Source organism: Gopherus evgoodei, chromosome 16 (assembly GCF_007399415.2).
Source record: "Gopherus evgoodei ecotype Sinaloan lineage chromosome 16, rGopEvg1_v1.p, whole genome shotgun sequence".
Lineage (NCBI taxonomy): Eukaryota > Metazoa > Chordata > Testudines > Testudinidae > Gopherus > Gopherus evgoodei.
In genome coordinates, this window is record NC_044337.1 from 4758709 (window position 1) to 4773381 (window position 14673).

The 14673-nt window shown below is 44.6% G+C and overlaps 1 protein-coding gene across 14 annotated transcripts in view; it reads left to right on the plus strand.

Moving 5' to 3' along the window:
* The window catches only part of GRIN1 (glutamate ionotropic receptor NMDA type subunit 1), an 85726-nt gene that overhangs the window by 34665 nt on the left and 36388 nt on the right, over positions 1–14673 (plus strand). For 10 of the 14 annotated variants that reach the window (XR_003996776.1, XR_003996779.1, XR_003996778.1 and 7 more), the window contains exons 4-5: positions 3785–3847; positions 4584–4684. Coding sequence is in view for 8 of the 14 variants with exons in the window: in XM_030535685.1 (XP_030391545.1) it covers positions 3785–3847; positions 4584–4684 (164 nt within the window). In the remaining 6 variants the exon portion in view is untranslated. The remainder of the gene's footprint in view (positions 1–3784; positions 3848–4583; positions 4685–14673) is intronic. The other 4 variants (XR_003996777.1, XR_003996780.1, XM_030535683.1 and 1 more) reach the window with 1 other exon arrangement.

The following is a 14673-nucleotide window of genomic DNA, read 5'->3' on the forward strand; positions in this document are numbered from 1 at the left end:
CCTCTTCCCCAGTCTCTTCTGGCTCTGATTGCCCCTTTTATCACAGAGGGTTTGATCCCTGGGCATTTAATGCACCTGAACCTTTGTCCCTTTCCTTCCTTTCCATGACCTGAGCCCTGCCCTAGTCCTTTCCCCAACCATATGGTCAGACTGAACATTGATCTGGCGCAGAACAGTGAATGAGTACAAAGGAGAAGCTGCCGCCATCCACTTGCGGAAGGCTGAGTATTCATGCAGATTGATCATTGTAAAATTCCTTATCTCTAACTCCATGTTCCCTTGTTCTTGGGGACTGAAACCATTGGTGGTAGCAATAGGATTTCCTGTTACATCTTACCTGACAGCCACAGAGAGTCCAGTCAGGCTCTGTGTGTTACCCAAACACTGTTTTGGTGGTTTAGTAATTTTAACACAGGCATTTATGCCCAGCATTCCTATCCAGTGCTGGGTTCTCTGTGAACAGCTGGATTTCAGGTTTGGTTCAAGCCCATCTCCAATGACTATCAGCCTGACCTAGCTGCTGTTTGTCAGGCTGAAGAGCTCTGCCTTCCGCAAGCAGCCTAAGTCATTTCAATTAACACCTGAACACTAGCCAGAGTTTATTAGAGATTGTTCAAGATTGCAATAAAGACCCCAAAGTACATTTGCGTTGCTAAGTGACTCTGTGCTGTCTGAGTCCCGGGCCTGCTGTGCTTCTGTTCTGCGAGTGTGCCAGCAAACCAGAGCACTGGGCAAACCACAGCTCCTAAGCAAATGCTGGGGACTAGTTGTGGAAAGTGAATTTTTAATTTCTGAGCATGAGTCTTCGCCTCAGATGCTTGATACTAAGAGATACACTCACCCAATCAGGAAACAGACATAGGACCTACAACCCATATGTCCCAGCCAAACATTTTAAATGTCAAATGTCAAATACACAGGGCCGCCTGGGGGGGGGGGCAAGTGGGGCAATTTGCCCCAAGCCCCACAGGTGCCCCACGAGCCCTGGCCTGGCAGCGGTCCGGGTCTTTGGCGGCATTTAAGCGGTGAGGGGGACCCTTCAGTGCTGCTGAAGATGTGGAGTGACTGAAGGGTCCCCTGCCGCCAAAATGCTGCCAAAGACCCAGACTGAATACAAGCGCCACAGCTTTCCAGCTTTGCCCCAGGCCCCCTGAATCGTCTGGGCGGCCTGCAAATACATGCTGTAGACTCAGAACTGTACAGGCATTATTTAATTAGGTTAATTAATTAAAGACAATGACAGTCAGCTCATGGACAATGCACAAAGAGGTGAAATCTGATCATTTGGAATGATTTGTGTAGCTTTGCTGTTCTATGGGGGAGCCCAGCAACAGCCCTTGGGAACCAGAGCAGCTAACGAGATAACTGATAGAAATTAGGGATGGGGGAGTGAGAGGACCTGGGGGTGGGTAGCAGAGGGACCATGCCATGCACTCACCTGCAGTGGTGGGTCCTGTCCCTTGGGGCTTTCCTGGCTCCCTTTCTGCCATCCCCCCAATGTGTAGGCATGGTTCTCCCCTCATGATGCCTCCTTCCTGGCCCTGGTGCTAATGAATCACCTGCCCCAAGCTGGAAAAGGTGGTTGAGCCATGGCCTGCGTGACACCCCCTCCCACCCTCCCAGCTGTGCAGCCTCTGAAACCATGGATACAAAGGAAAATCCTAGACACAAAGCAAAGTCACAAACAAACTGAAAATTCACAGCACCCATGACATTTCTGCCACCATGGCGAACCTGTAGCTCTAAGAAAGTCTTGTTAGGTCCCATCTTGTCTAGCACCTATAGACCCAGGATAGAATCGTTCCCTACTCTCCAATCTTTTGTCCAGTCCACATCTAGGACGTCACCCCTAGGCATGTGCACAAGGTCATTCAAGACTGGAAAATAAAAGAAATAGGAAACACAGGAAGCTCGAGTGCACTGCTGACTAGCTGCTGCCTGAGTGAGAGGACCAACGCATCTGGAAGGGAGTGAATCTTTCATTGCCTCCTGCCACTCAGACACTGCTTTCCTCTGTTGTAATGTTGCTTTGTCTCCCTGTGCCAAGTGATACGATGAGAGACTGAGAAGAAGCACTGGAACTTCTTACCATGGACACCAGTAGAAGAAGCCCAAAACGACGACAGAATTGGGCTCAGAACATATTTTATTTCCTCAGATTCTTTTCTACAATAGATGCAGTTACTGCCTAACATTCTAGATTCTTAGGGAAATAAAAATCTTGCCTGATTTATTTGGAGGAAAGAACAGGGAGGAGAAAGGCAGTGAAAGAGCCCATCCTTTCACTGTATAGCGCCTGCAAGCATTGTACAGGCAGGAGAAATAGCAACAAGTCTTTAAAAGAAGCAGCTCTGAGAGCAGAGAGAGGGAGACAATCAATGCAGTTTGCAAATCAAGATGCAGAGATGAAAACAGATGCATGTTTAAGGAATAACTTGGGGGGCAATGCGTTACCGCTTCACTTTTTGGTAGACGCACGGCTGATCCCCATCAGGGATTTTGTTCTACAAGAGACTATGCTGCAAAATTTGGAGGAAGATTTTGAATCCCCCAAAGCCCAGAAGTGTTCAGATCTAGAGGGAATGGGTTAAATCCTTCTCTAGCTTTAATACAACTCAGCCTTGATCCTGCATGCACTAGCAGTTGTAATGTTTACCAGCACGAGCACTGGCTTCTCCAAGTATTATGATCTCTGCTCTGTACTAAGCTGTTGCAGGATCCAGCCTTCTGGGTTATGTGTCCTTTCACAGGTAACCTGTAGGGAAGGCGAGCTCAGAGGGAAGTCCCGTGCCACTAGCTGCTTTGGGACTGAGCATTCTGAGGCTGAGAATGGGAAATTGGTCAATACTCTAACTGAAAAAGAGGGAGGGATGAACTCTTCTCCCCAACTTATTGTTCAGAGCTTTTATCCACAGTGCCTATCCTGCACCTGACCACACCTAGTGTTCCCACTGAGGTCAGGGAGAGCTCCCCAGGTGGAGGGCCTGCCAGGTGTGCCGTGGCAATAGTAACCCACAGTGCTGGGCAGAGAGGACCATTTTCTACTATATCTGTATTTTCCAAGGGCAGGGGTCCATTTTGTAATTGGATTCCCAAGGTGTGTTTTGGTGACCTGCCTTCCCCCATGCAGCAGGTAAAGGCTGGCATGTCATCTCGTGATCACCACTGCTTCCACATTCATGCTTTGATCTAGAACAGAATAGAACATATGTTTCTCTCTCTTTTGGGTGAGAGCAAAGCTCCACAAAGCCCTCCAATCCCCGCAGCAGATGTGAAGTCCAGACAGACATTTCACTTTCAACACTCATTCAGGGTGAACAAGACAGTAATAAAATAATGATAATAAAAGTTCATCATCATAATACCTTGCATTTATCTAGCACTTTTCCATACAGAACAGTTTGTCCTTTTGGCCTTCCACGTAATTTTATGGAATTACAGCAGCTCAAGCCCTTATAGACACATAAATTGTTTCTGGATTTAAGATATGCATTTCATACTGAAAAAAATCCCTTCTCCTACATGGGAACATACAACTGCATCGCACCAGCCATGAGGTTCAGGCTTGTTTTAATCAATGTGGCTTTTCAACTCGAGGTTTTCACAAGAGCCCAGACACTCTCTCCTATTAGTAATGGTTTTTGCGAGCTCCAGCGTTATAGAGGCCCTTTAGCAAACAGTGGAGGAGGAGGTGGATGTTGGATTGCTTTACTACACGTCATTTTCAACTGTTTATAATATTCTTCTGTGTCTACATATTTTCTCTGTGCACATTATTCATCAGAGTAAAAAAAGGAACTATGAAAACCTCGACCAACTTTCCTATGACAACAAGCGAGGACCCAAGGTATATTTGCATGGAAATGCACGCCGCCCACCAGTCTAACTAGCAAATGACAAATAGCCACAGCCACAAAAAAAAAAAAATTAAAAGGAAAGAAAGAAAGAGAAAGAAAGAAAGAAAAAAGATCCATGACTATGTTTCTTGGTAGCACGTTTTTATGTTGACATAGTTTTGGTTTGAACTTGAGAATGGAAATGTAGCCAGCTCACCCCAGAAGGATTTCTTTTGGAGACATGCATGTGAACCAGTAATTAACTTGCAAGTTTTTCTTTTTGAAAACTGAACTGACCCCCTTTCCTCCCCAAAGGAAATGGTTCCTTGGTGTAAGATGCTCACTTTTACTCCCAAAGGTTAACCCTGTGCAATATTTTTTTTTATTTCCCATGTTTTTGAAAAACAACACTCGTTTGAGTTTTCAATTGCATTTCAAAAGCCTTTTTCTCTTTCCTGTACAATGCACGCCTCTTTTTGGGTCTTGATTGACTTCAGTTTGCATGCACAGTGCAAAACCCCTCCCAAAAAGCAAACAAACAAAAAAACCTAAAACAGAAAAGAAAGAAAGAAAAACAAAGAAAGAAAAGAAAAGAAAAAAGAAAAAGAAAAAACCTAGTTAACCTACCATATCTAGCAGAGCTGTATACAGTTTAATGAATTCTCTTGAACCTTTTCTAGATAGAATGGCTCTCACCAGCAAGCATTAGGCCACTCCACTAACCAGCTTTGCTCACACTAATCACAGGCTGAGAAAGTTCTTCAGTTTGACCCGGGAACCAAAAACGTGACTTCACTGCTGCTTGAAGCGAAGGAGCTGGAGGCTCGGGTTATCATCCTCTCTGCAAGGTAAGGAAATGAGCATCTGATTTTCCCATCTGTCTTCTGCTTCAGCCCTTCACAGCTAGGCATATATGTTCCAATGCTGTACCACTACATTCCCATTGAAATCAGGGATACGTCAGAGGACATCTGGTCCTTCAAGATAAGTCTGCAAGAAGTAGCCAATGGATTTGGCAGTAACAAGATGGTTAAGTATGAGAGAAAATCCAGAGAGACCACTCCATTGCATATAGATCTAAAGCATCTGTCATGTGCTGCTCTGGTTCTCTCATCGGAAGAGGTGGTCTGTATTATTCTGGGGCATGGCAAACGTGAATTCCACTGTGTTGTAGAAATACATTGTTGTTGATAATAACAGTAATAGTCATAAGAACGTAAGAACGGCCATGTTGGATCAGACCAAAGGTCCAAGACAGTATCCTGTCATCCAACAGTGGCCAGTATCAGGTGCCCCAGAGGGAATGAACAGAACAGGGAATCATCAAGTGATCCATCCCCTGTCGCTCATTCCGAACTTCTGGCAAACAGAGGCTAGGGACACCCTCCCTAATAGCCATTGATGGACCTATCCTCCATGAATTTATCTAGTTCTTTTTTGAACCCTGTTATAGTCTTGACCTTCGCAATATCCTCTGGCAAGGAGTTCCACAAGTTGACTGTGAATAGTGTGAAAAAATACTTTTTTGTCTGTTTTAAACCTGCTGCCTGTTGATTTCATTTGGTGACCTCTAGCTCTTGTGTTATGAGAGAGAGTAAATAATACTTCCTTATTTACTTTCTCCACACCAGTCATGATTTTATAGACCTCTATCATATCCCCCTTAGCTGTCTCTTTTCCAAGCTGAAAAGTTCCAGTCTTATTAATCACTCCTCGTACGGAAGCCATTCCATACCCCTCATCATTTTTGTTGCCCTTTGCTGAACCGTTCCAATTCCAATATTTCTTTTTTGAGATGGGCCAACCACATCTGCACACAGTATTCAAGATGTGGGTGTACCATGGATTTATATAGAGGCAATCTGATATTATTATTATTGTCTTATTATCTATCCCTTTCTTAATGATTCTCAACATCATTCTGTTTGCTTTTTTGGCTGCCGCTGCACATTGAGTGGATGTTTTCAGAGAACTATCCACAGTGACTCGAAGATCTCTTTTTTGAGTGGCAACAGCTAAGTTAGACCCCATCGTTTGATATGTATAGTTGGGATTATATTTTCTACTCTGCACTACTTTGCATTTATCCACATTGAATTTCATCTGTCATTTTGTTGCCCAGTTCACCCAGTTTTGTGAGATCCTTTTGTAGCTCTTCACAGTCTGCTTGGAACTTAACCAACTTGAGTAGTTTTGTAACATCTGCACATTTTGCCACCTCACTATCCTTAGACCTTCATCTGAGGATCTGCAAGCATGTTAGTGACATTTATTAACGAAGCTCCCAAGCGCCCTGTGAAGTAGGGAGGTTTGATGAGCCCTGTGTGTCCAGACAGGGAACAGAGACACAGCAGTGGGAAAGTGTCACACATCAAATGGCAGAGTATAAGGCAGTCGTGGCTACCTTGTAAGAGGAGCCATAGGTCTAGGAGATTCATCCCAGCCTTACCAGAAAGTGCTTGTGGCCTCTGGGGAGTATGAGGAATTGTCGGACATGACCAGTTATATGAAAGAACAGGATGGCAGCTGCCCATGAAGGAAATGGCCCGGTGATCAAGGTGTCTGAGGGCTTGTATTACTCATGCCGGTGATGAGAGACAGAGAGACACCTTGCCCTCCTTGATCTTCACCCACTTGCCAGTGCTCAGCTCTCCCTTCTGCTACCTGCCCCAACTCCCAGGATTTTCCTTCTCATAGGCCTCATGCCCTGGCACCGCCTCCTACTCCCACTTTTCTTTATCTATAACTGCTGTGGCTGTTCTCCATGTCCCCACCTGGACACATGCATTTCCCCGCTTCGCTCATCTCCACCGTCCAATACTGAAGTTACTCTCATCTGCTGACAGTGAAAACATACACTGAGCAGGAAACAGGAAAGTCTCAGCCAAGGGTTTGGTCCCATCCCATGGCTCTGGATATGGGGCCAAGTTTTCCTGGAGGCATCCTCACCATTGTCTGCAAAGCAGCCTCTCTGGTCACCTTTCCCTAAGTGCACGGGGAGATGCGAGCTGAGCCGAGGACAACACCTTGTGGACCAGGGAGCAGGCAGTGCCCCAGCTTGGCACGTTTACTAGAGACCTCTGTCACGTACCATATGTGGACTGGTTACAGAGCTTCCACCCCAGAGAAAGATGCGTGAGATTTGTACCTTTAATATATGTCGGTGCCCTGCCAGTGATGGCTGCTCTCAGCATGCATAAATTACACGTGGTGCCACCTAGTGGCTGAACAGTATAAGAACAGTTGAACATTCCATTCCATTTGCTATTTTACTCTTCTACCATTACATGATCATGCTGTCTTTGAAAGTTCTGTACAGATCATGGTGTTAAGTGTATTTGAACCAGACTGGTTTTCTTATTACATGACAGGAACACTTAACAGCTTGGTCATCTGTGTATACATTAGTTAAAATGACTTTCTCTGGTTGGTTTGGAGTCTCTGAATATTCTTCTTCTTGTTCTGCATCCACCATCTGTAAAGTTTGCTCTATTGACTGTTCTTTCTGAGGAACAAACCATAGATGTTGACAGTTTCTGTTGAACTCTCAACTGTCATTCTCAGTCACATATGATCTGGGCAATGAATTATTGTTCTTTACGACAGCTGGAGTTGTCCATTCTTTTTCTCCATTTAGTTTGACACACATATGGTTACCAGGTTCTAGGCCCAGCAGTTCTCTAACTGAGTGGTATCTCTTATAAAAATATTCATAAACTCTTTTTGTCTTTGTACCTGATTTGGCTACTCTCTTCATGTCTGGCCACTTTGGAGATAGGTTCTTTTCCAAAGTCAGAACAGCAGCTCTGAGCTGCCTTCCCAGTAGGAGTTGTGCTGGACTATATCTAGTAGATGTTACCAATGTTGATCTGTAACTCAGAAGAGCAAGGATTGGATCTTTCTGCTATAGGATTTTCATGGCTGTCTGTCTAGCTATCTTCAACCTTTCCATTTGCTTGTGGGTAATGTGAGTTGCTAGTAATATGACCAAAATCAGATTGCATTTGGAATTACTGTAATTCTGCTTCAGTGAACTGTGGTTCATTGTCCATCACTAGCTGTTCTGAAATACCAAAATGGTTCTTGATTGTCTGTACTATAAGTTAACTCCCTGATTGCTTTGATGCTGCAAACAACTGCAAAATATCCATATTTTGTGCATATTTTACATCTTGCACCTTTGGCAGGACCTACATCTCTTGGGCTATGACTTTTTCCATATCTTGTGCATTGAGTCTGAAATACCTTGTAGTTAGCCTAGAATTTGTCTCTCTTAGCCTCAGAGAATCCTCTGATAATTACTTTGAGCACTCACGATGCTCTGTTTAAAGCTTCTAAGCTAGTTTCTTCTTTTTCAAGTTTGGCAAGTTGCTTTTGGTTTTTTTGTTTCACCAGCTCAGACTGCTTTGCTATTTAAATAGCTGTGTGTATGGTTAGGTCTGTTTTTAAATAGTAACTGCTGTGGAAGATTTTTATATTCAAGCTCTAAGACTAATCTGTCTCTGATATTTTCATACTTTACAGTCTCAAAATCAAAGTTTTATGTCAATGCACGTAAAGCTCTGATAAAACATTTGACACATTCTCCTAGTTGTTGAAGTTTCTGGTGAAATCATGCCCTTTGATAAATCACATTTTTCTGAGGTTTAAAATGTGCATCAAACATAGCCATAGCACTTTCATAGTCATCTTTGTGACCGTCTCCTATAAAGGTAAAAGATTCAGAGATATGTTGTGCTTGCTTCCCCATAACATACATTAAACAGAATACCTGAAAGTCACCAATTTCCTTGTGGAGTTTGGTTGCAATGTGAAATCTTGCAAAATACTACTTCTAGTCTGTCCATTTTGAAAGTCTGTCAGATATGAAGCTCTCTGGGGCATTGAAGAGTGAGTGCCATGTTGATGAGATCCTGCAACATTTGTTCTTTTTGTTTACTTCTGTTTGCAACATTTGTTCCTGGTTCCCTTCTGTTTCTGTTCTCCTCAGGCACCAGTTCAACTACCTTCACTTCTAACACCATGTCATGTAACAGATATGGACTGGTTTCAGTGCCTCCACCTCAAAGAGAGAGACATGAAATGTGTCCTGTACCTTTTAAAATATTTAAATACAGATATTGAAGGGTACTTGCATTATTAAATTTCATCCCATTTCTATTACTTCAGTTTTCAAGCTCTACCAGCTCTTCTTGTATGATATTCTGGTCCTCCTCCATATTGTCAACACCTCTTAACTTCATGTCATCTGCAAATTTTATTAGCACACTCCCACTTTTTGTTCCAAGGTCATTAATAAAAGTAAATAAGACTGGTCCTAAAACCAAGCCCTGAGGACAGTTCAGTCAGTATGATCCATTGTAGTCTCCCCTTTAACTAGTTCCTTACCCACCTTCCCATTCTCATATTGAGTCCCATCTTCTCCAATTTAACTAATAATTTCCGATGTGGAACTTTATCAAATGTCTTACTGAAATCCAGGTAAATTAGATCAACTGCCTTTCTTTTGTCTAAAATCAATTATCTTCTCAAAGAAAGAGATCAAATTGGTCTGGCATGGTCTACCGTCCATAAAACCATGTTGTATTTTATCCCAATTACTGTTTACCTCTGTCCTTAACTACTTTCTCTTTCAAAATTTGTTCTAAGACCTTCCATACAATTGAGGTCAAACTAACAGGTCTGTAGTGTCCCAGATCGCTTTTTCTCCTCTTTTAAAAATAGGTACGATATTAGCAATTCTCCAGTCACAGGGCATGACCCCTGATTTTACAGATTCTTTAATAACCCTTGGTATTAGGCTTGCAATTTCATGTATCAGTTCTTTTAATATTCTTGGGTGAAGATTATCTGGGCCTCCTGACATAGTCCCATATCCTCATTTCTACCTCTCATTTCTATTAGCCACCCTGCCACTATCCCTAGGATCCTCATTATCCTTATTACAAACAGAGGCAAAATATATGTTTAAGCTTTGGGCCATACCTAGATTTTCGTTAATCTCCACCCCATCCTAAGTGCTTAGTGGTTCCATTTCTTCCTTACTTGTTTTCTTTTTATTTATATGGCTAAAGAACCTTTTACTATTGGTTTTAATTTCCTTTGCAAGGTCCAGCTGTGTTTGGCTTTCAGCAGTTCTCACTTTTTCCCTACAGTTTGCGAGCGCCAAGGGGTAGGTTTCCTCACTGATCCATCCCGTCTTCCATTCCTTGTAGGCTTTCTGCTTTCTCTTCATCACCTGGTTGAGATGTTTGCTCATTCAGCTTAGTCAGCAACCCTTCCCTACTATTTTTCCCCCTTGCTTGGGGTGCAGGCTTCAGATAGTTTCTGTAACTTTGACTTAAAGTAATTCCAAGCATCCTCCACATTCAACTCCTTGAGTTCTTCAGTCCAGTCCACTTCCCTAACTAATTCACTTAATTTTTTAAAGTTTGCCCTTTTGAAATCAAGGCCCCTAGTTGCAGATCTATTTTTGTTTATCCTTTCATTTAGTTTAAACTGAATTAGCTCATGATCACTTGAACCAGGGTTGCCTTCTAGAGATAGTTCTTCTGTGAGGTCCTTGCTACTCACCAAAGCCAAATTTAAAATGGCATCACCTCTTGTAAGTTCAGCAACCATTTGGTGAAGAAATCTGTCAGCTATCACATCCAGGAAAATCTGGGCCCTACTATTATTAGTACCACTTGTCCTCCAATCTATATCTGGGAAATTAAAATCTCCTATAGTTCCTGGTAGTATATAGTTAATTAAAAACATTAAACAGGTCTCTATCCATATCCAGATCGGATCCTGGGGATCTGTAGCATAACCCATGCATTATCCCAGGGGAGCCTCTGGTAGCTTTCTTCCCCAAAGCTTTTTTGACCCAAACAGACTCTGTTTTATTCAGACCATCACTTCTAATTTATTTACAGTCAACCTCATCATTAATATACAATTCTACTCCTGCATTTTTAGCTTTATTTCCTGAACTGCACATACCCTTCAATGTCTGTACTCCACTCATGCCTGCTATTCCACATATCTCTGTTATCACTATAATATCTGGTTTCACTTCCCACACCAATAGTTCTAGGTCCTCCATTTTGTTACCCAGGCTTCTTGCATTGGTGTACAGACATCTGAGTTGTTTCTGCTTGGCTGCACCCAGATTCCTCACCCAATTAGGTACAGTCATTCTGTGGCCAGTATCGCCTACCTGACTTTTAGCTCCATTGGTATCAGCACCATCTTTCCTCTAAATGTTCATTCTCCTATGCACTGCTGTTCCTTTCTCCACTGCTGTATCCTTTCTTACTTGATTTTCCTCACAGTCAATATTAGAAGATTACATGAGCATCTCCCAGCTGTCTCCCCCACGTTCCTAGTTTAAAGCTCTTTTAATCAGTTGTGCAAACCTCCATCCAAGAAGTCTATTTCCATCCCTACTCAAGTGGAGTCCATCCCTCTAGAACAGTCCTCTATCCATGAATGCCTCCCAGCAATCAAACATCCCAACTCCCTCCTCGTAGCACCATTGCCTGAGCCATCTTGTCTCGCCTTCATTCTCCTCCTCTAGAGACGGGTAGGATGCCACTGAAGATCACGTGAGTATCCATTTCCAGCAAGAATCTATCAGTATCATTTGCTCCCACACAAAGGATAATCAGTGGATTCTTTCCGACTCCCATTAGGATTCTCTTCAGCTTCAGGTCCACACCCCATATCTTAAGTGCTGGCAGACACCTTCCGTTCTACAGACCAGCTCTGGTGACCAGCCTGTCTGTTCTTAGTAGGGAGTCACCAGTCACATAGACCTGCCCTTTGGTGTGATTGTCTGGCCTTTTTCCTGTTCTTTCTGGCTGCAAGTCATCGTGTTTTTTGTTTTCCCCTTGCAATCTTCTGTGAGTGATCCTGTATCCACCTGGGGCTCTGAACTCTGGCTGTCTCCATTGACTCTTCCCCTCCTGTTATGGGACTAGCCTCTGTTCTCTTCTCTCTGGCCCTCCCTCCTTCTGTTACTGCCTGCTGTGCCCCTTCTTCATTCTCCAACTCCGCAACCCTGTTCCTGAGCTCTATTGCACCTTCACTAGTCGAGGTTTTCCTCTGCCTGGTTCTCATAGTGACATGCTGCCACTGGCCTCTTTCCTCACCCAGCAGCCTCCCCTCAGAGCTCCTCAGTCCAGTTAGCATCTGTGAGTCTTGGCTTTTCCACTTCAGCCTTTTCCATCACTCCATCATCTGCTCTAATCATCTTCAAAACTCAACCGTAGTTTCCACTTGGATCTTCTCTTCCATCAGCGGCATTTCATACAAATAAAGCTCTTTTCAGGTCCCTGCTCCAGGATAATGTACATCCCACAGCTTCCATATCCAGACATCTTCTCTGGCTCTTGCGTTCCGTGGGTCACTACCACTGCTGCCTTTGAATCTGTCACAGCCTTCCCACCTAAGCTCCTGTCAAGGAAAACAAAAACCAAAAAAACCCAAACAAAAGCAGAACACCACACACACTCCAACCGCCCCTTACAAACTCCCACTCAAACTCTCCTGTTTTCAGCTCCATTTGCTTGCTCCTGTGCTTCTGGCTGGCTCCTTCGCTCCTCAATCCCTTCTTCATTGTCTTCTCTAAGCTTCCCCGACAGTGACCTCACTCACCTGCATGGCTTTCCCTGCCCCTTCCACCACCAAACCTAGTATCATCTCAGCACGTCTCCAGCAGCCTCGCCAGCATCTCTTTCGGGCTGACCCACCACCAACTGGAACTCATGTTCTCCAACTCTGAGTATCTTGCCTTTCCTCTTGAGCCCATTCCTTCACCTCCCTTTTCTACCACTGTTGTGCGCTCCGCCCCTCCTTGTCTCCAAGGCGCATTCTCACTGCTTTTAAAAGCACCCCATCCTCCATGTCTCCACAGCTAACGCCCTCCTTTGTGCCTTGGTCAGCTCTCACTTGGACCATTATTACCTTCTCCTCCCTGGCTTCCCCACTTCTCACCTCTACCTACTAAACATCTCTCCTTCCCCACTGTTCTGGCCCCATCAGCTCCTCTTCTATCCCTCCCTTGGTTTCTGACCTCTGGCCCCATCCATTTCACACTTATCCCACCCACCTTCTAGGTCCTGCAGGACCTTGCCCCTGCCAATTTCTCTGACCTCATGTTTTCCAGCTCCCTCTTCTCATGCTCTGTGCACCTCTCAATCCTTCCATCTCATTGCTCCCACTCTTGGCTTACGTCTACCATCTGCTTTCCCTACTCCTTCCAATCTCTCTCTAAAACCCACCGAGATCAGGGTTTATCCTGCCTAGTTCTCTTCTCCAGTAATGTCTCCTCCCTCTGCTAGGCTGCTGCTGTTCAGGGCAGAGATTGTGCTTTACTGAATCTGTGTAAAGCAAAATTTACATTCACAGCATTATACAGATTTTTGTTGTATTCTTTACTTTTTCACCCTATTATGATGAATACAACAGAAAACCTACAGGATGTTTTCATCTTTATTTGGTAAGGGGGATGTTAGCAGTGCATTATGGTGGGTGGGTGGAGGGGTGAGGGTGTGTGTACACTAAGGGAGACAATCTGGAGAAGAGTGAAATGTAACCATGGCAAGCAAGAGTCTGAATAAGGGATGGATCTGACGGTAGATAAGAGGCCCCATAGAAGTCGATGACGTGCCCTGATTCTTAGAGGGCAGGATCGAGCCCATGGGTGGCGGTGAATCGGAGAAGACAAAGTGAAGGATCATGGTAAATAGCTGAAGATGCAAGTGCTGTTTTCAGGGTATTTGCCGATCCTGGAAAAGCCTGGTGCTGACTGACTGGAAACAGCAAGTCCAGATCCAATGTTTACAACGGGAAAAAGAGGAACTTCCAGATGTGCAGAAGAGTTTTCTTTATTAGGAATAGTTAGACCGTAGGGACAATATTTATGACTAGCTGCAGGAGAGTGCACATTATGCCCCCCTTGCCATGCCCAATGCACGCAGGCTGGGAGCGTGGTACAGCCACTGCCTGGGCAGCTGCAGCCGTGCTAGCTCCTGTGTTTGGCTCAAGAGGCCCCTGAGTCAATCCCTGGCATGAGCTGCCTCAGCTGCACCTGGGAGCATGGATTTAACAAGGGTGAATCACCAGATTTAGAGACAGGTCAACAAGTAAGATGAAATGAGCTACAATCAGGCTAAACTGAGTAGAGCCCCTAGCCCTAGTGAGTCTGGATTTTGGGCAGGATGGATTATTGAAGGGCTGCTGATGAGCTGGTTGGAAACAAGAGCGACAAGTGGAGTTACAGGGTGCCCTTGCCTTCCTGAGATGCCACCAGTTCTCCCCTGGTTGTGCTTCCTTTTCCTTCTCCCCTCGCCCCAGCTGACAGATGGATGCTGGCCTAGGGACAGTTCTCTTGCCAAGGAGCAAGTCTGTTTTGGGCAGTGGGCAGTTTATTTCTTTGCTAGAAGGTGGGAGAAAAAAAGCCAAGAAGTGGGGGGAGGGATAGCCCAGTGGCTTGAGCATTGGCCTGCTAAACCCAGGGTTGTGAGTTCTATCCTTGAGGGGGCCATTTAGGGATCTGGGGCAAAAATCTGTCTGGGGATTGGTCCTGCTTTGAGCAGGGGTTGAACTAGATACCTCCTGAGGTCCCTTCCAACCCTGATATTCTATGATAAGAAAGCTCACACTAAACACAGCAAAAAGTGCATCAATCCCCTGGCCCAGGCTCATAGCTGGCTGGAATATCATCCCATGGAAATAGTGGTCTTATTCCCCCTCTGCCCCTGCCACTTCTACTTCAGCATCACTCTCAGCAGGCCTTCCCCAGCCTCTCCTGTGGCTAGCACACAATGCTGGCTGCTCAGTGATGGGTTTT